The sequence below is a fragment of the Drosophila miranda genome, chromosome 2 (genome assembly GCF_003369915.1).
Source record: "Drosophila miranda strain MSH22 chromosome 2, D.miranda_PacBio2.1, whole genome shotgun sequence".
NCBI lineage: Eukaryota > Metazoa > Arthropoda > Insecta > Diptera > Drosophilidae > Drosophila > Drosophila miranda.
In genome coordinates, this window is record NC_046675.1 from 28,299,475 (window position 1) to 28,321,826 (window position 22,352).

Below are 22,352 nucleotides of genomic sequence, written 5' to 3' on the forward strand. Positions count from 1 at the left end.
TGCGCTTGGATTCGGGGCAGGGTCGAGGCAGGGATGATCGAGAATCAACTCTGCATACGGGTAGGTTATTTATTGCATTAAATATAGGTTTGCATAGGTATAATAGGTTTTACTTTACACATTACGTTACGACCCCTGTATTCAATTCAAACAAACTTAGAACGAACGCTTAACTCTTGAATAGGATCTACAGATACATACAATATTAGCAAATACAAAAATATCTATCGTATCCATACCCTTCTTGATCTGTTCTGCTTGCCCCCTGCTCTGTGCGATCTGCAGTATGTATGTACATTGAAAGTGGCGAGAGTCGGCTATATTATATGTAGTTTTGGCACTAATCCAGTGGCTAGGATAGTCAAGGGGTTGGGGCTTGGGGTGGTTTCTGGGGTCATAGTTTATAGTTAATAGTTTATACATAATACATAATCTCTGATGATTGATTAGAGGCTGAACGTAATTAGTCATTCAGTTTCAAATATACACAATTTTTAGATAGGTTCTCGAGCATCAATCAGTCCCGTCCCCTAATCCCAAACCTACTAATTTCCAGCTTAGGAGCTGCTGTAGATCGATCTCTCTCTCTATCTCTCTCTCTGTAAATCTCATCGTAGTCATAAAAACCGCTGCAGTATGTACTCCGCTCTACGCACTGATCTGGCACTACTGATCTCTGATCCCTGATCTCAGTTATTGTTTTTCCAGCGCGAAAGCAAAAGCCTCCAGCGATTTTTACGCCTTCTGCTTCAAATTTGCCATATCAATAAATGGTTGGTGCTGTCCTCGCGGCCGGCGATCTCGCTGAGCGAGTTGGCGCCCGAGTTGCGGAAGTCCTCGTAGCCATCGCCACCGGAAATGATCAGCGTGTTGTTGGTCTCCGACTTGGATTTGGAGTGCTTTATGGAGCTGCAAGGCAAAGAGCTGTTAAAAGAGCTCCTTAAAGCTTAGTGATTGCATGCACTTACCCCTGCTTGGAGTACTCATCGCTGGTGGAACCTCCGCTCGCCTCCCGGGCGGCTCCTGTCGTCCCCTCCAGACCGGTGGTCTCCACAAATGTGAGGAATCGCACATGGCCGGTGTGGCCGTGGGGAATGCCTGTGGGCACAATGTTCACGGCGCCCTTCTCGTAGCCCAGGGCCGGTATGGTCAGAAGGACGCCCGCACTGGTGCCAATCCAGATGAGATCCTTGCAGCACAGCAGCGAAGTCACCCGCAGGCAGGCGGCCTTGTGCTGCCTAATGATCTCGTCGCAGTTGGAGAGCATCTTGTTCACGGCGGGCGCGAGATTCACTTCGGTGACTAGCTGGTGGCTGTTCGGTGGAGGAGGATTTCGCATTTAATAGGGATCGGATCGGATGGCTTTGAGCTCCACTTACGTATTGGAATGGAAACATTTAATGTGTGCCGAGTTCTGGATGGATATCCACACAAAGTTGCTGGCGACTGTCATGTTTGTGATCGGCTTTGAATCCGACGATATCTGTATCTGATGAATGACCTGCGATTGAAAGAAGTGAGTACTATTCTTAGTACGATTCAGAGATTATTTTCTGGGCATCTTTCGTACCGTTAGAGTCTCCACATCCAGGACCTTGATGATGCCCTGAATGGAGCACCAAAGCCTGCCGTTGACATTCAGCAACTTGGTCACGGGACTGGTGACGGTGCCAATGGACAGGCAATGCGATGAGCACGTATTCCAGGAGGTGGCTGATACAACACACAAATGGGGATTAAATAAGGATTCAATGGAGATCTCTAGCGCTCCACTTACCACCATCTCTCAGGTAAACGCAGATATCACCATTTGCCAGCGACACAAACACACGATTGTCAAGGTACCTGAATGCAAAAAGGAAAGGAGATTTACTGGTAGTATCCCTCAAGGATCTTCGATGGCGACTCAATGCCTTCTGACTTACAAAATGGAATAGACGGCCGAGTGGTGCTCGATCTTGATGCGGTTCTTCTTAATGCGAATATTGTCAGTGCTATTGTAGACATGGATGCAGCCATCCTCGGTGCCAATCCACATGGTTGATTGATTGCTCTCGCCCTCCTCGGGATTCGAGTCCTGAAACCCAGAATAAGGTATAAGGATGCCAAGGTTAAGATAAGAGTGCTCTCACCTGATGGCCATGATATCCGGCATGCAGTGAGGGGGCGGGACTAGGCACACGCTCCACTAGACCCGCAGATCCAGATCCAGCTGATCCTGTGCTGCCGCTGGCAACGTTCAGCGAGGCAGAGGCGGAGGCAGCGGCGGCTTCCGTCTCATCGTCGCTGGAGCTCAGATTCAGCTCCAGCTGAGTATCACTGTTGCTGGCGGCCACCGCGACACCGTCGCCAGCCGCCACCGGCGTGGGTGTCTTTTTCTTTTCGGGCGTGGCCGTGGCCGAGGAGGAGCCGGTCTGGAAGCTGGGGGAGATGCTCTTGCGGAAGTCGTGCAGCTGCTGTGTGTAGCTCGGAGTGGCCTGCGGCTGCTGGGAGCTGTTCCGCGGCTTCTCCTTCTCCTCCTGGCTACCTCCACCGGTCTGCTCCCCACTGCTGTTGCGACTCGAGGCCGAAGAGCTGTACGCCGGCACAGATGCCACGCACAGGATGCGAGCATTGCAGACACCGTTGCAGCTGGTGACATTCGGCTCTGGGTGGAGCGACATGATGCACACCTGGCCCACATACCCGTCGCTGTTGCACACCCACACGTCCCGGTTCTCGCTGAGCGTGGCCGCCGCGCAGGTGAACTGCAGGCCGGCGCGGGTCTTTCGTATGGGTATGGAGGTAAGAAACTCGGGTATGGGATGGCGCTCCAAAGTGGCAGCTGTGGAAGGAGAGAGTTCCATCAGAGTTCCCTTGGATGATGATTGATTCGATGGAGTGCTTACCCAGCTTCTGCTTGGCCTCGTTGAAGGTCTCCTCCCAGGCCGTACGCTTCTCCGTCTTGCTGAAGACCACCGTCAGCTTCTGGTTGCCATTGCTACGGGATACTCATTACAATTAGGGACTGACATAGAACCCTGGAGGGGAGATATCACAGCGGCACTTACGGTGAACTGACTGTCAGCTCCAGCATATTAAGCTGGGTGTCGTTCGACTGGCGCTCGGAGAGCTGCCGCTGGACGTCGCGATGCAGTTCGCGGATGACGTCCTCGAGATACTGGTGCGGGTACTTTAGGGAGGCGGTGATGTCGCTGATCTGCTGCAGCTTGCCGCAGTCGTCGGCCAGGCTCTCGATTTCGCTGACGATGCGCTTGATGTTTTCGTCCTTGGCTGTGGGGAAAAACAGAAGGATCAGAATGGCTTGGGGCCAGCGGCGTTGGATGGAGTGTACGCACGCTTGACAATCTCCAGACAGTCCAGCGAGATCTTGGTGAGACACTTGTACTTGTTGGTCTCCAGCGTGGTGGCCACGGTGCCCGGGCAGATGCTGTTGCTGGGCTTGCGGATGGTGCCGCTTCGTTTCTTGATGCTGGTGAGCACGAGCAGGTCGTTGAACAGGAAGAAGCCCCGGTCCTTGCGTGCCCCCGCACCGGAGGGCATCGACACGAGATCGAACAGAAGGAACTGCCGCTCTGGCGCTGTCAGATCGGTAATGCCTTCGATCACGCCCTCCAGCTCGCGCAGTGTCGCCTCCCGCTGCCCGTTCTCCATGATCTCGCGCTCCTTGCAGTTGATGTGCACCAGAATGTCGTGGACCAGCTTTAGCACGTCCTGCAGGTGCTTCTGATCGGGATGATCGTGATCCGTGTGCTTGATCAGTCGCTGAAACAGAAGCTCGTAACTAAAGAGGGAGAGGGAGATTATTAGAGAGGGAGATCTCTTCCGTTTGCTTTTGGGGGAAATCTTACTTGGGAAACTTTTGAACCGGTTTGATCAGCAGGTTGTCGAGGGTGAGTTTTCCCTTGTGCTCGCGGGAGGTGGACTCCAGGAACTTGGCAAACGACGGTCGCTGGTGCTTCATTGAGCGTATGGCGTTCTTGGCCCGATTGCAGTTGTTCACAAAGGATGTGTAGACCTCAAGGACCTCCAGCTTCGAGAACTGCATCGAGAGAGAGAGAGACAGAGAGCGGAATAAATAGAGGGATATGTGGGTTATCTTCGTGCTGGCTGTACCGTATCCATGAAGGCATCGCCCACTTTCTGCTGGACATCCCAGTCATCCAGGCGATGCTTTAGATCTCCCAAGAACCGTTCGTGTATCTCGAGGATGTCCGGGACCATGAAAAAGATCTCGTCCACGGTGCGGGTGTCAATCATGCCCGCGTGTTCGGGTGCCTTCAGCACCTTCAGATATTTGAGAACAACAGTCTGCAGCGACTCCACATAGGACTGCTCGTTGCGGTAGATCTCTTGGACAACATACGTGCGAGTGTCCTGCAAAGGAAATGGGTTGGGTTTTAAGGGTTTCTCTTTCACTCGGGGAATACGATTCAGTGGGTTCGGTTCGGTTGGGTTAATGTTGATCTCGACCAGACTTACACCTTCATAGCCGCCCAGATTCCATTTACTACTCATATCGAACTGGGCCCGTCGCTCGGAGTCGTCCTCCGAGTCGGAGCAGGTAATCGAAGTCATTTTCTTGAGCCTGTCGCATTTGTCGCTGTGATAGCCCGATCCTGCGGCTGAGGCTCCAGCTCCTCCGCTTCCACCTGCCCCAGTCCCGAATCCCGCCTTGCTGAGGCGAGCCACCGTTGTGGTGGCCATGGAGACCGCCTGGGAGACGCTGCTGCTGTTGCTGAGGCTGATGTTGAGGCTGCTGTTGCTGTTGCTGTGGGAGTTGCCGTGGGATGCCGTGCCGCCGGTCTGGCTTTGTGGCAGCAGGGCGGCGCCGGCTGCGCCGGCGGCGGCCACGGAGTTCGAGGGAGCGGTCAGTGTAGTTTGGAGATCCAACAGACTGAGACGAAGATTCTCGCGGTTGTGCGACATTCTCGGAATGCGTTCAATTCTTCTCGAAAGTGTTCTGAGTGGTTCGCCGGAGAACAACTGTTTCTGCTCTGATTTCACTGTACCGAAGCACTACCTGAAGCTAATTCAGCTGCATTCTGCGTGAGTTTTTTACGGGGAGGGGGGAGGGGGATAAGTAACCGGTCACACGTCTGCCCTAGCTGCGCTGTTCCATCAGACTGCCGCAACGAGTGCAACAAGCCAGATGCAACATGCCACATGCAACATCCCCACGCAGGAAACAGTCTGCCTCCTTGGCTGCGTAGCCGTCGAGTGGGAGAACGAGTACCCACTTGCCCACGTCCCAGCCTGCCAGACGGGCAGACGAATTGGTGGAAGGAGTCACGAGGCAGCGCACAAGTCACTCAGCCTTGAGCCCAGCCCAGCCCTCCTCCTCCTCCTCATCCTCCGTGCTGGGATACTGCGCCTGTCCATGGCCCATGGCCCATGGCCTGTTTGCCTGTGTGTGTGTGTGTGTGTGTGTCGGTGTGTGCTTTTGTGTGGTTTGATAATGACACTGACCGTGTTGTTTCTGTTGTTGCTGTGCACGAGTAGGTCTGAGTGAAGGCCAATAATGACACAACAACAAGACCATCTGGGAAATGGGAAAGCGTGGGCCAGGTGCAGTTGGTGCCAGTCACAGCTTAGGAGTTTTTTAAGTGCTCTGCTCTGTTCAGCTCTGTTCTGTTCGGGCTTGGCTTAGTGAATCACAGCCACTGAATTGATTGATTGATTACACATACACATGTGCTAAGAATGTTCCCACTCAGAGGAGTATCTGCCAGGGAGGAGGCTGTGGAACAGCATACATTTGTGCGCAGTTAGGAAACCAAGTTGCGTTGCATCTAGTGCCCTACTCCCACATAGATTCCACTTTACAGTTAACACACACACAGCCACACACCCACATATGGGCGTATGGGGAAGACAGGTAATTGATTCTCTCTTTCCCTTCTTTAATCCCATCCAATCCATCCACCTCCCACTCTGGCTCCTGCTGAGAGTGCGGTTCCATTACAGTGGGATAAGTTTTGAGAGTTTATATTTGCACTCACAGATACACACCTCCACCTACACCTACACCTACTCGCACATACACATGTGTATGGATTGCCGTAATGCGGCGCAACAAGAGGTTGGCCTTGTGCAGTCAGGTACACAGATACACACACGCACACAGGCACGCGGACAGACTCTCGGATATACAGCAAAAAGAGAAGAAAATTTAATTCGTATGAAAATGAAAAGTGAATTTTCTTCTGCTTTTGCTTCTGCTTCTGCTTGTCCTTTTCGTTTTCTTCTGGCTGTACAACACGCCGTTCTTTTTCGACTTAGGTTTGACGGATGTCTCAAGACATTTTCCCACGCACTCACTACCTATGCGAAAGCGATTTGATTTGTTTCTGTATTTTGTACACTCTTTAAACCGAATTCCGCTTGATTTGATTGTTTTTCGTGCGCCAGGCGTTTGTTGCTGCCACAAAATAAACTAACAAACGAAACATGAACAATTCCGCCACACAATGGTCGTAGAAAAGCAAATAAGAATTAAAACGCGCACACAGTGGACGAACGGCGGGCTTCGGCGGTCGGCGGTCGGCTGATTGTGCTTATGCTGCTACTGCGCGGGAGAGAGCAGAGCACAATAGGTGTACGAGAACGGTCTGGATGTGTGGACGGCCAGCGAACAGGAGTGCGCGCCGCCACTCGACTCGCTCAAAACATTCCATTGTGCTATATACACACTTAATTTCCATTTTTCATATTCCAAGCAACACTGAAAAACCAGCAGCAGTGGCAGCAGTAGCAGCGGCGGCAGCAGCAGCGGCAGAAGCAGCAGCCGCCCTGCCACCCACTGTACACGCACACACACGCACATTTGTGTGTGGGATGTGCTTATGTGCGTATCAGCGAGAGCGAAAAAGAGTTTCGTTGTAAAATTGGGATTTGTGTAGCCAAACATTAATTATCCATGTGAACGCGGTACAGGGCGGCAGCAGGAGGCCAGCCATAAACATAGTTCCCCCCCTCAACCACGCCACACCACACTCAGCTGTTGGTGGTAGACCGTTGGAATGCCCAGGACAAGGTACACTAAACAGAAGGTACGATGGTCTCGGGGCGCAAGCCAGACTGTAAGAGAGCGATTAGACACCTGCCTCACCTTCTGTCCAACATACCTTGGGCGCGGCCAGGTACAGAGAGCGGGAGAGAGATTCCCAGAGAGAGTCATGTTATTGCATGCGACAAGTGTCCGAGCAGGAAAATCGGCTGAGAGATCGGAACTTTTACTTTTATAGCAGCCGCCATGACAGCCAGCCTTCTGGGGCCCTCACAACGCGGACTGTTGCATTTATTTAGTATAGTTTGTATGACTAATGCAATAGTCGGAAACTAATTTAGTTCAGTCATCGGGACTGAAGATTGCTGTAAAAATAGTTTACTCCACAACCACTGTGCCTGGAACATTCTCCTAACACACTAACACACATTTCCAATGCGCAGCTTTGTTTTTTTTTTTTGGTTGATATTCCTGGCGCCTGCGCACTGGAATTCACATTGCCTCTTCTGCAGCCGCTGCCGCTGTCGCTTCCATTTTCTCATCCATCTCACACCCACGCCGCCACGCTATGCACTTCCACGTTGAAAGCAAAACAAAAGCACAGAACAGACGAGCGTGTGTGTCTGTGTGCGTGTGTATACAACAAAACAGCAACAGCAAAACAGCGGTGAGGTGATCGCAGCGACAGAAACTGCGTTGGAACTGGAAAGCAGCAACAAATGGAATCGAAGTGGACGTATGCGGACGTGATTCATTGAGACCGCGCTTAGGTAACGGTAGTCTACTTTATAGCGCAGCAGTAATTTATATGGAGGTGGATATAATGGGATCTCAGACCACTCAGGCCCCCCCCTGATAATTGATGGACTCACCGCAATTGTTTTCTGGCGCTGCTCCGAGAGCATATTCTCGCTGGAACCCTTCAAAAGCTCCGCTAGTAGAGCGGGTGTGGGCTTCAAGTCCAGCGTTGGAGAAGTCTTCGTTTTGGGACTGGAACTGGCACTGGCACTGCCATTGGCATTGGCATCCAGGCTCCTTTTGGCAGCATGACTGTGTCCGTGACTGTGACCGTGACTGTGACCGTGGGCGTGACCGTGGTGGTGCTGGCTGGGCCGCTCCGTACTCATGGACTGGCTACGCTTGCTGTGGTGCGTCTTGGGGGCCGGCGCCTCGGAGGCGGCTCGCTTCATGTGGTGCACCAGCTCTGCCTCCCCCAGGTTCTTGGCGGATGCGGAGATTGGGGCAGCGCAGGCCATAGCGTTCTTGCTGGTGTGCTCCAGCTGCGAGGGAGTGGAGGCGGCCCGGGCATGCGAGGGCACGGGCAGGTACGTGCTCGTCTTTCGCACACGCATCGAGTTGGAATACTGCGGCATGTTGGGGCGGGGGGCACCACTTGAAGCCCCAACGGGGCTCGAGGCACCAGCAGCGCCTCGCAGATGCAAGCTGAAAGAGTGGAGAGCAGGTTAGTCCCATCCAGCATTACGGGGATAACTCATTTACCTGTCTGTTTCCCGCAGCTCCTCTAGGATCTCCTCGAAGTGCATCCGGTTGGGCTTCTTCATCTCCGCCTCGAGCATCTGGCCGTAGGGTCCGCGCAGGGGGCGCTTCGAGAATCGCTTGTAGTCGTAGTCGCCGGTGGAGGGAGTGGGACTGGAGGTGACGCGGTCCCTGGCGATGCGATCGCACTCGTTGTCGGAGGTGGAGTCGGTGCGCAGGAAGCTGAGACTCTTGCTGGACACGTCGTCCTTCTCCTCGCTGCTGTGGCAGCTAAAGTTGCTTAGCAATTGCGACTTGTCGCGCGCCCCGCTGCCCCAGGACGGGGCGTTCTTCTCCAGCTCGGGCGTGTTCAGTTCAAAGGAATAGCAGCTAATGGGACTGCTGATGTTCATCTGCGAGGAGTGGGAGTGTGCGTCCGGCGACTCGGGCTTGATGGCATTCAGGTTCGTCACACTGATGTCCAGTGCCAGTCCGCGATGGCGGATGACTGCCTCCGGCGGTGCCTGCCAGTCGGCGTTGTCGATGTACATGCCCTTCCGCTTGGTGGAGTTGTCCAAGTGCCGCCTCTGGCGCTCGTCCGTGCTGTGCCGGGGCGTGGCCACCGTCTCCAGGGAGCTGCGGAGCTCGGGGCTGGACAGCTCCAGGTCGTCTTGGCTGTACTGCTTGCAATGGTGCGGCTGCTCCGGCGAGGGATTCCTGGCGGTCGTCGCCAGCTCTACTTGCGGGGCGTCGTCTATCCTGGCCACTCCATCGCCCTCCTCGGAGGAGCGGCTCACCGATATGGTGGGAACCAGGTCGCTCCTCACGGCGGTGGTGAGCGTGGACTCTGTCTGGGACACCTTGCAGGCGGCGTGGGAGATGGGCGGCTGGATGGTCTCCGGGACCACCTCCACCCACTCCTGGGCGGGCGTCTCCAGCCACTCCTGCGCGGCGCACTCGTACACGGGCACGGGGATCTCACAGGTGGTGGCCGTCTGCAGGAAGTTGTCTGGCGGAGACTCCAGGGGCAGCTGCTCCTCCATCAGCGTGGCCAGATTGGGGGCACTGCCCCCGGCGGAGGCGGGAGGAGTTACCTCCAGGGGCTGGACAATGATGGGCAGCACGATCTCCTCCCTGATGAGGCAGTCGCTCTCCGACTGAATAGTGTCCGTCAGGGACTCCATGGTGGCATGGGCGGCTATCACGCTGCTGGCGGTGGCCGGTGCCGGGAACAGGATCCCCGAGCTGCTGCCAGAGACCGCCTCTGTGCAGAAAATGTCCTCCTCCTGGATGGAGTCGTGGTCCAGCGACTTCTCCTGCCCGTAGTTCAGGTTGATGCACAGCTCTGTCTTCTTCAGGGGAATGTGCACCCAACCCGGACCCGCGACGGCTGCCGGAGACGAGACCGACTCCTCTCTCTCCCTGAAATACGTGGGACTGGGGCTGGGCTCTTCGATGGCCTTGTCGCGCCTCAGGCGATCCCTCAGGGCGCTGAGCGTCGACTTGCAGTCGATTTGCGAGAACGAAACGGAGCGAAACGGAATTCCCTTTGGCGCATACGAACCGATCACGGTCCGCGACTCCGGTCTCGATGCTTGCGGCGTACTCTCGCTACTGCTTCGTGTTGAGGCATCTAGGCATCTCTCCACAGGTCGCTGCTGCTGCTGCTGTCGCTGCTGCTGCTGCGTCGATGGAGGCGGGGACTTGGACTTCTCACGGTTGCTCAACATGAAGGCCTCCAGGTTGGAGAGACTCGTGTTGGGTCTGAGTGAGGCAAAGAGGCGGGCGGCTGTGCTGAGGCCTCCCCCGCTGTGGCTGCTGCCCCTTGCGGTGGCGTCGTTGCTGCTCTCGGATGTCTGACTGGCGGCCGTGTCCGTGTCCTGGCGCTCCAAGCAGGCGCCACGCGGCTTTCGCGGTGGCGGCACTGGCGGTGCCGGCGGCGGTGGCGGTGGCGTGGGCGTGGAGGAGGCTCTGGAGCTGCTTCCCCCGTTGCCTCTCAGCAGCTCCGTCAGTTCCTTGAGGCGCTCCGACCGCTCTGAAGTTTTGCGCTGCTTCTCCGGCCCTGCTGCTGCTGCCGCTAAGGCGGAGGAGGAGGATGCGGTGGATGAGCCGGCGGCGGTGGCAGCTGGCGAGGATTTGCGCCCGAATCCCAGGCGCTGTATCCGGTCCAGGGTATTACGTCGTTTCTCCATTGTGTGCTGCAGGAATTCGAGTTAAATGTTGATTATTCACCATCGGATCTCGAAACCCCCGCCCCCCCACCATCCTCCCTCTGGCTGTGTGTGTGTCTTTTTATGGACTAGCTGTGGGCGTACGCCCAACCCCCCCAAGCACCACCCAATCCCCAAGCCCCTTCGAAAAGTAAAAACAAACAAATCCCAACACGATTCGAGGCGAACAAATTGAGTCAACGCTGCGTATGTGTAATATGGAGATCAATACCAACAGTTAGCCATAATCAGCATTCCAAGTGGGATGGGATGGGGGGATGGGAATGGAATGGGAATAGAACCGGAACCCGGCCAACATCATAATATTAGGCGCCTCAACCCCAACCCCAACCCCAAACCCTACCCTGCCACACAGCGTCATTAAGTTCACTGCACAATGACACACATACCACAGCCCCCTCCCCCAAGATGGGAAGAGCGGAGACCATGCCACACGGCGCACACACAATGTAAGACAAGTCATAGAGCAGCCACAGCTCTACAATATAGCGCTCTATATATATATGGATATATATAAAAGGCAGAATCTTGTATACATACGCATACAGTGATATTTTTAGTATAAACAACAGATCTCTCGGATATATATATGGTAAAAGTACGTATTCCACATGTACACCTCTACATATCTATAGGCATTTATATCTACTTATATACAGACAATATGTATAGATAGAATATACAGAAAATAAAAGAGATCATTGGCTAGCGACTGGGAAGAGCACGGCGGATGAATGAGCGTACCGGACGGACAAACTTACAATCCACTCGGAAAAACAAACGATATAGATCGAAAGCTAATCAATAGATTATATCTCTATTCCAAGAATAGCTCCATAAACTATTATACCTATAATATTTCTAGGGAAACAATGAAGAAAGCTCCTAACTGAGTTCTTCATTTCTTCCAGTGTAGGCATTAAAAGATTCACACAAATAACACAAAAGTAGAGCAACACCAGCAAAGATACATATTGTATCTCTCCCGAGCACAAAACTTTCCCTCTCTCTCTCTCTAGCAACAATTAATCCGTTACTCTCTCGGTCTCCGAGCCACAGAACGTGCGTGTTTCAGGTGGTGCCAAGGCATCATCGGTTCCGATCCGAGGCGTTCGCTGTCCCTCAATTGAACGGATATATATATGATATATGGGATCAATAAAAGCTGATCAAAACAAAAGGTTTATCGCCGAAAATTTCACTACCTGACAGTTCCGCTGATGAATGGTTTGCCAATGAGTTTAAAGAACAAAAATATATATACAAATGCGATACATTCCACATATGTACAATATGTCTTGCGTTGGTTTATTGATCCGTTCGTTTATTATACTTTTATCCCATCTTCAAGCGCTTTTCTTTGGTGTAACTTCTATTCGATCCTACACTAATCCCAATCTATGAGATATCATACCTCATTCCCGTATACCATTTTGTAGGCAGAACTTACCCCGTTCTCCTTGTTGAATGAAGAGCATAGATGGGGATTGCAGCTGCAGGGAAGGAGTAGATTATTCGACTTGTATGGGTTTTCGTTTGGACTGTGGTTCGGGATGGGATTCACTGGAGGCGTTGTTCTGGCACCACTGCATCCTCGGTTATGCAAGCCCTGTTCTGTTGCCACTCGCGAGGGATACGGATCGGGATACGGATCGGACACTACTTTCAGTTCTCTGTACTGCTGTTGGGTCACCGGCAATCGAGATTCACTCAGCGACTTGTGACGCACACAGCTGTTGTTGCTGTTGTTGTTGTTGTTGGCCCGGCGGCTATGCTCGGTTTCCACTCTCACTTCCGGTTCCGAGTCGAAGGTCAGCCGTCCATGGCGGTCGTAGACGAGCGACCGCGGTGGTCCCCCACTCGATCCGAACTTGCAGTTGTAGTTGTTGTTGTTGTTGTTCCCCTCGAAGGAGTACGGCGGACAGCCCTTGCGGACGCAGCAGCTGCCATGCGGCGCCGGATAGATGCGCGGATGCGGACAGACCAGGCGGCGGGTCTTCAGAGCGGGCTCATCGCTGCTGCTGCAGACGCGAGGCTTGGGCGGCACGGGCGGAGGACACTTTGCCTGCTGATAGTTCCGATAGCTAACCGTCGCCGAGGACTGGTAGTGCTGCAGGTCCGGATGGGCCCGAAGATGCGGATGCTGCTGTGGCTGTGGCCGCTGCTGTGACAGTTTTTTGTCAATTGTATAACAACAAATTGCCGCTGACTCGTCGCTGATTTCGGATGACAGGGACGACAACACTGGCGATGACGCGTCTTCCGCTGCTGCTGTTGTTGCTGCTGACTTTTCCGCTTTTGTGGCTGATGTATTTGGCTCCCGATTTTCTATTTCTATAACCGGCCGACGCGCAACGTCATCGTCATCGTCAACGGCATCAACATCATCATAATTATCATCATCATCGCCTTGGTTACAATTATGAGCATCGACATCGACTAATACGCGCCTTTTGGCATCGACCTCCTCCCCGTGGAAGACAAAGCGGAACGACGACAAATCGGACACTGAATCGCTGTCTCCCAGCGGCAACCCCTGAGGCTGAGGCAGCGGCAGGCGATCCGTGGCGCTGCCAACTTGTTGATGCCTCTCTCCGCAGCAATTCTCGCACAAAATCCGTGAGCTTTTCGCCGGCAACAGCTTTGGCTCTTGCAGCTGTTGCTGCCGCTGCCGCTGGTTCGACGTTTGGGCAAAATACTTGGCTATGGGATCGTACTGCTCCTCCTCCTCCTCCTCGTTGTTGTTGTTGTTGAGGTGCTTATAGGAGAGCTGTGGCCTGGCCCTGGACTCCTGGCCATGAGTGATCATTGTCGATGTCCCCTGTTGGCGGGGCAGCTCCTCATTCCATGACAGCTTCTTGTAGCCCCGTCCGCGCACTGCCCGCTGTCCCAGCTGCGGTGTGGCAGGCAGCGAGCTGGAGAGCTTCACTGGATGGCACACCTGTTGATCAGCTGGAAATAGATAAAAGCTAAATCTGTGCGTCTATAATTGGTATCTGTATATCTCACCAGTGGCTTCTCCTTCGAGATGTATAACTTCACTGTCGACTGTCCGACTCGAGTGCCGCATGCAGCAGCAGTAGTTGAGGCGCCTGTTCCTTGGTTCTCGCCTTGTCACGGGATCACCTTCTTGGGATGGAATGGGGTCTGTCCGGAGGTTTCTGTTTCTGTTTTTGACCCTGGAAACGCAAGGGAAGGAGTTAGAAGAGCCTGGAGTCTAGACATCAAGGAAGCAAGCCTATATTACCCTTCAAGACGTGCACTTTTAGGGGTTTCATGCTAAAGGAAGGCAATGGCCTAATGTACTCTCATGTACGGGGTACAGGGTACATCAAGAGTTCGCCCAAAAGCATGCAACGAACGCGCAAGAGACATGCAAACATGCAGCTTATCAGCAAAGACTAGACAATACCAAGATGTTTCAAGAGGAAGGGGACCAAGAAGCTGTTCTAGCGCTTCTAGGTCTACGTCTAGGTATTGTCTAGTCTTTGCCATTCTACTTAATAATAACTTTCATGCCTCCTTCACCTATTCCACGTGCTTCCAGCCTTCATTGGGAGACTCTCGTACTTCATTGGTCTGGCGATCGTATCGTATTGAAGGCATCCGTGGAGTGGCGGCTTCGGCATGCTCCTGACCATCGGTGGGATCTACAATATATAGTATGAGACATATCTCTGGGTGATTCGAGTGCGTGGCCCGATTTGGTCGAGTGTACGCGCCGCAAAGTTCAGTGCCTCAAAAAGCAAAAGCACAACCACGCCTCTCCTGTCTATTTTTAGAGGCGTGCGACGCATGGCATTCGGGAGTACAGTGCGTTACGGCAATAATGCGAGAGGTAGGATTTCATGGCTCCTCTTGGATCGCCTTACGGCCCCTCCCCCCCGCTCCGAGTGTTACGCATTCGGATTTCTAGCGCTGCAGAGCCGTGACCATGACAGGCCCACCCCACTCCTCCTCCATTCCCCCTCCCCCTCTCTGTTGGCTGTCATTAAATATGTTTAGTTTTAGTTTAGTTAGTTTCTCTCTCCTTTTTTTACTGCACTGCAGACCCCATTGTCTTTCGGGTTTCGGTTACGAGACGGGGGGGAGGGTGGCTTTGTTTCCGAGGAAGACTTTTTCTTTGAGGCTGAGACGTGGTTTTTTTTTCGTCCGTTGAACACCGAGTCTGCAGCGTTTGCTTTCTTATAAGCTTAATTGATGTTGAACAAACAGCAGAGCATGTTGCAGGCACCACAGCTCGGAGACGTCTCCGAAAAGCCTTGTCGCCGGTCGTTTTCCCAGCGAACAAAAACCACCGACAAGACGCGATGGAGCCCCCCCCGACAGTCCCAAAATCGAATGAAATCCGTTCGAGAAAAACAGGAGGAGCCGCATCCACGCATCTGTCCCCAAAATATCATGCCGCAGGCATACCAAAAATATCTTTTGCTTCACGCCGAAGATACATTTTGAGTGAAAGATATGCTCGTGGCGAAACAATTGCACTGGACGGTGCGCGACGAGAGCATAAGGCGGGCCCCGAAATGTCTCGAAGAAAGACAAACATTCCGTTTGGCATGAAACGGACTGTACTTCTATATGTGTCCCGTGGGCTCGTGTGTACGTACATATTGAATTTTGTGTAAAGCATTTTTTTGTCGAGAGACACAAATGTGGGTATCTTTTGCTGGGTAATCATTCAGGAATGCAGTGCCGCAGATACACAGATACACAGAGATCCTACGCATCTATAAATACCACACACAACCAGATCGAAATGTCTAAACAAAGCCCTCACTCTCTCTCTCTCTCTTGTTATCATCGTCCAGCTGGAGTTGCACAGCAGATGCATTTGTATCTGTATCTGTATCTGGTAATTAGAAGCGACTCAAGGTCGGCGCAGAGACACGCAGGGATGGGACTGGAGAAGGGGGGCCGCTGCTTCGAGGCAAATCTTTCCGACTTTAGCATATAACTGTCATACTCCCAGAGCCTCCAGATAAGTTTGTATCTTTTTTCGAGTGTTTGCCCATGGAATACCATCGCAGCTCTGATAAGCCCGCCGCCACAGATAAAGTTCTGGCCGCAAAACAAACGTCAGCAATCAGAGAGAGACCCAAGAGAGATAAAGAAGATGTAAGAAGGCTTTCCCCCCCCAAAAAATAAGGGAAAATATTTGAGGCTGTAAGCTTTTGGCAAAGAGACCTCTAAAAAGAGAAGCTGGACACCATAATCCCCGCCCCCTAATCCCCCTTGACTCTGGGTATAAATAGTTTGTGGGGCCACAAACAGAAATTCAATTAAATTCATACTCTGGCGACCATTAAAAAACCATAAAAGTTTTGACATGTTGCGAACATTTTTCTGTCAGCTGCAGAAGCCTCTGCGCCACTTCCACATCCATGCCCCATCGCCCAGCAGTGCCCCATCTCTGAACAATAATAACAATTAAGCCTGACAACGCGCCTCATGGCTTATGCCCCATGCCCCATGCTGGCCCGTGGTAACACCTATTTTTTGTTCTCTCGCGCCTTCTTTTTTTGTAACTATTTCGCTTTGGCCTGCCCTCTGGTTGTGCCACTTTGACTGACAAGTGACAGGCCCCATGCCGCATGCCCCCCTGCCCCCATGCCCCGTGCTGCAAGCTCCCTCATTGATCCATGCAGAACTTCTTTGTTATGGAATTTATGATTAATCTGCGCAGCGTTTCAACGGCACATCAGCAACACCTCCTGCATGACAGCAGCAGCGGCACGGGGCAGGGGCAGGGACAGGGGCACACGGGATTAGGAGTAGATCCATGCACCGTCCAAAGGGCATTGCAGCCATTTTTGTAGCCAAGGGCGGCACCTGAACTTGGACTTGAATTGAAATCAAGAGTGGCCCAAACAGAAAGCAAAATTCAAACGATGCCATTAAGCCAACAGATCAGAGATTTATAATACTCTTAAAGAGGGTATTGTGAATATTTGAAGTGCCTTTTTCTGTATAAGAAAACCACGACAGATAGATAGATATTCCACCTAGAAAGAGGGTTCGAAACCGAATGATTACCGGGCTTAGGAAAGGCCTCCGTCTCCGTCCCGTCTCCTCTTTCTTTCGTGTTGGATCCAACTATAAACTATAAACTGTTGTAACTAACTTGAGCTTGAAATAGTATCTCACAGTTCAAGTTCAGGTTGGTTGGTACCCGACACTTCGATTCAGAATGAGAGTCTGGGGGCATGTGGCGCTGGCCAGGCCTCAAGCGAGGCACCTGTGGAAACCACAGAAAGGTAACCAACACCTCGAGGCAAAGCCGGGGTGCCATAGATAGATAAATAGATAGATAGAGATGGAGATAGATGCCTCGTGAGGCGTAATTCCAGATTCAGTATTCAGAGAATACTGGGAACCGGGAGGGGACTCTGGGCTCGAATTATGTCAGTGAGTCAGTGCGGGGCACAGATCGACATTTCACTTTTGATTTTCGATGGGGCCGAGAGCTTACTTTCACGAGCCCCAGCACCAAGCACCAAGCACCAACATCAGCATCAGCACATCTGACCCCGCAGCTCACTTCGCTGAACTCCGCCCCGAACTCCGCGGGACTCAATGTAGAAGCGATGCAGATACAAATGGGAACGAAGGAGTGGATGGAGTGGAGGGTGGAGGGATCTGCAGTGCACAACATTCAATTAGTACATATTAAATTTGTTTGCCTCTTGTTGTTGGTTTCTCTTTCAACCCCAGAGCAGGGGATTTCTGGGGTTTTCGGTTTTCGGTCTTCGGTTTCTTCGGTTTCTTCGGTTTTCTTCAGACTGGTCGAACGATGAACAATGAAGCGGAACTTAACTTGATTTAAGTTTTTATGAGCCGCATTTTGTAGTTTGTATCTGGTGCCTTGTATCAGCGCCAGACAGCGATAAATTGTGTTATGAAAGTGCAGTTTAGTGCCGTGTGCCGGCCCGACCCCGACCCCGTCAAGAGTCAAAGTTGAGCCAGCAACAACAGTCTTTCTCTGTCCATTGATTGTTACATCGATTCCGGGGATAAATTTCCGACAATCAGCAGATTCCTCAGATTGCAGATTGGGGATCGGGCCAGGCCACAATTTTCGTAAGAAAATGCTTTCAGCTAAATGGTTCTTTATCTAATCGCAGACGAAACCGGGGATGATGATATCTGTGTGTTTGCTGGGAGATCAGAGGGGAATTTCCGGAGAAATATCAAGCGGGGAACCTCTTAGATTCAAGAGAAATCCAGTTTGTCGGATGAGGGAATCACCCAGGAGGAAGCGTTTCGGACCCCATAAAGTTTATAGTTTCTGGATCAGCACCAATTGCTGAATCACACAATCTTCCTCGTGCAATGTGTGCCCTCTGGTGGAGGAGAGCGGGATAGCAACACACATATTGACGAGCACGACGAGCCGCGGCCCTTGCCGCACCTCACAACGTTCCTGGTCGTCTTTGATCGATAATAAAAGCACGAAGGGTAGTCCGTAAAATTATTTTAAAATACTATTTAGGCGCTTTGAAGTTTTGAGATGTATCGTATCTGTTTGAGGGCATATATGGACACCTCCTTGGCCCCTTTTCCATTTCCATTTCCATTCACTGCCCGAAGATTATCCCACATGATATGATATGAAAGTTATTCTCATTTCGCTGTGATTTATTTCAATTATGTAAGCTCCGTTCCCATCAAAGTTCGATCATCGTTGGTTTCCTAATTTTTTTCCCGTTTTCGGTTTCCCTGTGCAGTCCGCAGTCCGCACTCTGCACTCTCCACTCTCGCTGGAGCCGCCCCAAAATGCTGCTGCTCATTTGCTGCTCGGGCTAAATGCATGCAAAGATGCAGATGGATAGCGTTTTGGGGCGTTGTGGGCGTGGCTGCAGCTGACGACTACTGACGAGGTCGTGAGTATCACTCAAATTGCCTTGCCGCATTCATCATCTGCGTCTCCATCTCCATCTCGGACTCGGACTCCCGGAGCCACCAGTAACATGTGAATCGCCAAAGAGAGAAGAAGAAACGATCGGAGCTGTTAGTTTAGTCGACTGAAGGCGTGTCTTTTGCCAGAGACGATGTCGTTATATATGTACGTACGAGTATGGGGGGGGGGGGCTCTGTAATGGCCAGCCATGGGTCTGCAGACCACAGATCAGACCACACTTGTCCCAGCGACAGTTTCCGACTTTCTCACCTCGAGTACGTACGCTGAAGTGGCAAGACTCTTGAGGCAGAGACCCACAGCCACAGCCGCAGCCACAGCCAGGCAATAAAAGTTCAGGCGGCGGAGTGACAAACCCACATGGAGGCTGTGGGGCGGCAGGAGTCGGAATCGGAGTAGGAGTCGGCCAGTCTGCCATTTGAGCTAAGCTAAGCTTTTCATTACTTTATTTTCGAGTCTAAGCTCAATCTGAATCTGTCTTGCCAATATAAAAACAACAACAACGGCCACAACAGCATCCATGGCTCCTAAAACGGGGCTCCACAGCGGACTCCAATCGCATTCGTTGTTTGCCAAATCCAAAGCAGACAGACAGACAGACGGACGGACGGACGGACGGACGGACAGAAAGAAAACAAGAAATAAGTATATTACTAAAGACAGGCAAAAGGTTAGCCGGTAGGAGAGGCGCTGCACAACGAATTCTTGGTGCCCTTTTGGGGCATACTAGAGTCGCTAGAATTTAATGCAGGCAGTGTTCTTGCCACAGTGGCTGCTAGGCGCAATCTTGGTGAGCGGGGCATCTATTGGGGCTCTGAATATTCACTCCTTGTACTCCCCATCATTCAGGCACTTGTCAACCCCGGCCAAAGGGTATACTCTGGGACAGCGACGACGCGAGTGGGGAAAAAAGGAAACAAAAAAACAGGCAAACAGAAATCGTTTTTTGCGCAATCCTCACAAATCTGATAAGCAGTTAGAGAGCATTAGACCAGCCAGCACACACACACACACACACCACATCCAGAGCCAAGACAAGACGGAGCCCCTGCATCAGACCCAGTCCCAGTCCCAGTCCCAGCATCAGCTAGAGTCCCAGTCAAAATCCACCGAACGGCCCGGGACTGGGTCTGAGACCGGGACCGGGGCCAACTTTTGAGTGTGGCTGGCAGCTTAGCCTCAGAGTCTCCCCCAGCCATCGCCTGCCGGTCCCCACCTTTGCCCCACTGCCGCTCCCATTGATGCTCGAGAGCGCTGTCGCAGAGAGTCGCCGCGACGTAACATGCAACATTACATGCCTATAATTTGTTTTCACACAGCAGGACGTTTTCACTCCATAAGACATCAGAAAGAGGTCTTAAATGGTCACATTACTGCCATTTCCAACAGCGTTCAAATGGGACCCAGGCTTTGGCTCTGGCTCTGGCTGTGCCTCTTCCACTGGACTCTGCCCCTCGACTGTGGCACTGACTCTTCTGCCTCTTCTGCCTTGTGCCTTTGGGCAGATATCCATGCAACGCCTTTGGCCAATGCAATGCAATGTTCGCTAACTGTTATTTAATATAGTCATTATTTGGCTACAACTTGTCCCACTGAGCAAATGGCACTTGATTCGACTTGGACTTCAGTGTCCCCACCCCACCCCACCCCCTTCCCTCCCAAGCAACCAAGCAACCAATTTTTCAACGCATCTGCGTGGCTGCCTCTCCATTCACCGTTGTTTGGTCGAACTTTGGCAGACCAGAGACACCCCAGCCACATGTGGCATGCGGCATTTGGCATGTGGGATGGGGACCTAGGAGGAGTCTGCTGGAGAATTCCTCTCACCTCAATGCACCGCTGATCGAATGCACAAGTGCTGGAGATGGTCAGCAGGAGCGGGAGCAGGAGCATCTTCGCTCCGTATCTCATCCCCCGACTCCATTCGAGTATCTGCGGCTAAGCCCCAATTTGGATTATTTGTAGACATTAAGTGGAGCCGCAGTCTGCGCAGTCTCCTCTGTGCTGCTACAGGAATTAAGCCTGCGCGAATGAAGAGTTAAAAATATCCCCAAGACTGGCGCGCGTCTCGTGTTTGTCGCTGGAGCGCCCAGATCCAGTGTGAGCGATAAAGGTGCAGCTGCTGGCTGCCCAGAGAATGGGGCAGGGGGGCAGGCAGGCAGGAGGCACATCTCCACACAATTCAATTGAGTGGCAGTGGCAGTGGCAGTGGCAGTGGCAGTCGGAAGGGAGAAGGCAGAAGGGAGAGGAGAATGCATTTACATATGAGTACGCCGTCGAGTCCGAGTGTCCTTTACCGTTGTACAGCAGCAGACAGCAATAACAATAACAATATAATAATAATAAAAGTTAAAGCCAAGCAAAACAAAACCCCAAAAGAGAGCTCCCACTGCGGCCCACACTAAACAAGTTAACATCGAAGCGGGCCAAAAAGCAGCAGCAGCAGCAGCAGCGGCAACGGCAGCAACAACAGCAGCGGCAGTCAACACCAACAATAAAACCCAACAGAGAGAAACCGAGCTTTGGTGGGTGGAAGCTTTTGATACCCTTTCTGTGACAGCAAGAGAGACGAAACGTAAAATAAGTGCTCGTAGCCGTCACTTTTTGTGACAAAATTATATTTTCCAACACACACTGAAAGCCAGCAGAATAATCTCTGCCGCAGCGCTGCTCGCAGCTCTGCTTGAAAGCCAAGCTCACGCATATAGCTCTCTCGCTCTCACTGGATTGTGTTCCCATAAGGCAGCAAAGTCTAATTTTATACAGCTATAATATATGTCGTTTATGACATATCCTTAGTTTTGCTGCTGGTCAAAATAGTACTACCTTCCAGAAAGAGCATAACAAAACACAAAACGCAGATCGGCGAAGCGAAGAGAGGAGACAGCAAAGACAGGGAAGAGTGGGAGAGTGGCACAAACAAAAACACAACACACAAAAAAAAAGTATCTTCAAAATACACTTATGCTGTCTTTTATGGCATATCTTTTACTTATTTGCCCGCACTTAAGTATCGGCGCAGTGCGCTGTCGGAGTGCTGCTGCCTTTTTTTATTTCCTTCTGCCTTGTTTCTGATTTTTCGTGTTTTTATTTTTATTTTTGTAAATGAAATGAAATCGAAATACGAATATGGGTCGGCGCGCAGTCTGAGCCCTCCTCCTGCCGATGCCCCCGTCCTACTCCCCATCCCCCTCTCCATCCGCGAAAGAGTGAACTCGAAACACACTTCTTCGTCTTCCATAAGAGATCCCCAGAGCAATATTATTGGCACGAATTATTAACCTTTTCTTTTTCTGTTTTTTTTTTTTTTTTGGTGGTGCACTTTAAGCCCACATCTCGAGCGAGAAATTGGCCCAAACATATACATCCACATGGTATGAGGAATGATTGCGCTTCGTTATAAATGGAACGTGAGTCTACACATTCGTATTCACATTCCTGCATTCATATTCATGTATTTATACATAATTTCAAAGAACTTTCTCGGCAGTGGGTTATAATCATAAATAGTGAGGCACGGCACAGATCTACGTACTTCGTAATTATACTCCTATTTGGGGCCTGACCTTGCCCACGGCCAGAGATGAGATGTGTCTGCCAAGGGCTAAGGGCAGAAGGCGTTGCGATGTGATGTGACGACTCTCCTCGGATTACGGTTTTACACACACAAACACGCACAATCTATAAATTTTCAGTCAGTCCCGCTTGACGGTGTTAC

General features: G+C 51.8%; 1 protein-coding gene across 4 annotated transcripts; it reads right to left on the reverse strand.

Annotated features, from left to right (window-relative positions):
* Positions 1–55: 55 nt before the first annotated feature.
* LOC108156938 (rho guanine nucleotide exchange factor 17) lies at positions 56–22,306 on the reverse strand. 4 transcript variants are annotated; one of them, XM_017288699.2, is made up of 17 exons: positions 22,170–22,306; positions 13,726–13,895; positions 12,167–13,668; positions 8,510–10,683; positions 7,882–8,452; positions 4,117–4,377; positions 3,852–4,042; positions 3,339–3,784; positions 3,051–3,273; positions 2,889–2,980; positions 2,133–2,824; positions 1,926–2,077; positions 1,778–1,845; positions 1,571–1,713; positions 1,380–1,501; positions 969–1,313; positions 56–909 (listed from the first exon to the last, which is right to left on the reverse strand). In XM_017288699.2, exons 2-17 carry the CDS (start codon positions 13,784–13,786, stop codon positions 750–752), a joined length of 7,203 nt encoding a protein of 2,400 aa, XP_017144188.1. In that variant the 5' UTR covers positions 13,787–13,895; positions 22,170–22,306; the 3' UTR covers positions 56–749. The 4 variants fall into 4 exon arrangements, with proteins under 4 accessions (XP_017144188.1, XP_033244654.1, XP_033244655.1 ...); XM_033388763.1 differs by lacking the exons at positions 7,882–8,452; positions 8,510–10,683; positions 12,167–13,668; positions 13,726–13,895; positions 22,170–22,306 and adding exons at positions 4,483–5,045; positions 6,325–6,644; XM_033388764.1 differs by lacking the exons at positions 7,882–8,452; positions 8,510–10,683; positions 12,167–13,668; positions 13,726–13,895; positions 22,170–22,306 and adding exons at positions 4,483–5,045; positions 6,322–6,644.
* Between the last annotated feature and the right edge of the window lie 46 nt (positions 22,307–22,352).

Coding starts and splice junctions, on each gene's coding strand:
- LOC108156938 (XM_017288699.2), bottom strand. CDS start 13,786: ATGCGGCACTCGAGTCGGACAGTCGACAGTGAAGTTATACATCTCGAA. Junction 8,453..8,509: donor GAGCTGCGGGAAACAGACAG/GTAAATGAGTTA, acceptor CCACTCTTTCAG/CTTGCATCTGCGAGGCGCTG. Junction 1,502..1,570: donor TGGATGTGGAGACTCTAACG/GTACGAAAGATG, acceptor TTTCAATCGCAG/GTCATTCATCAGATACAGAT.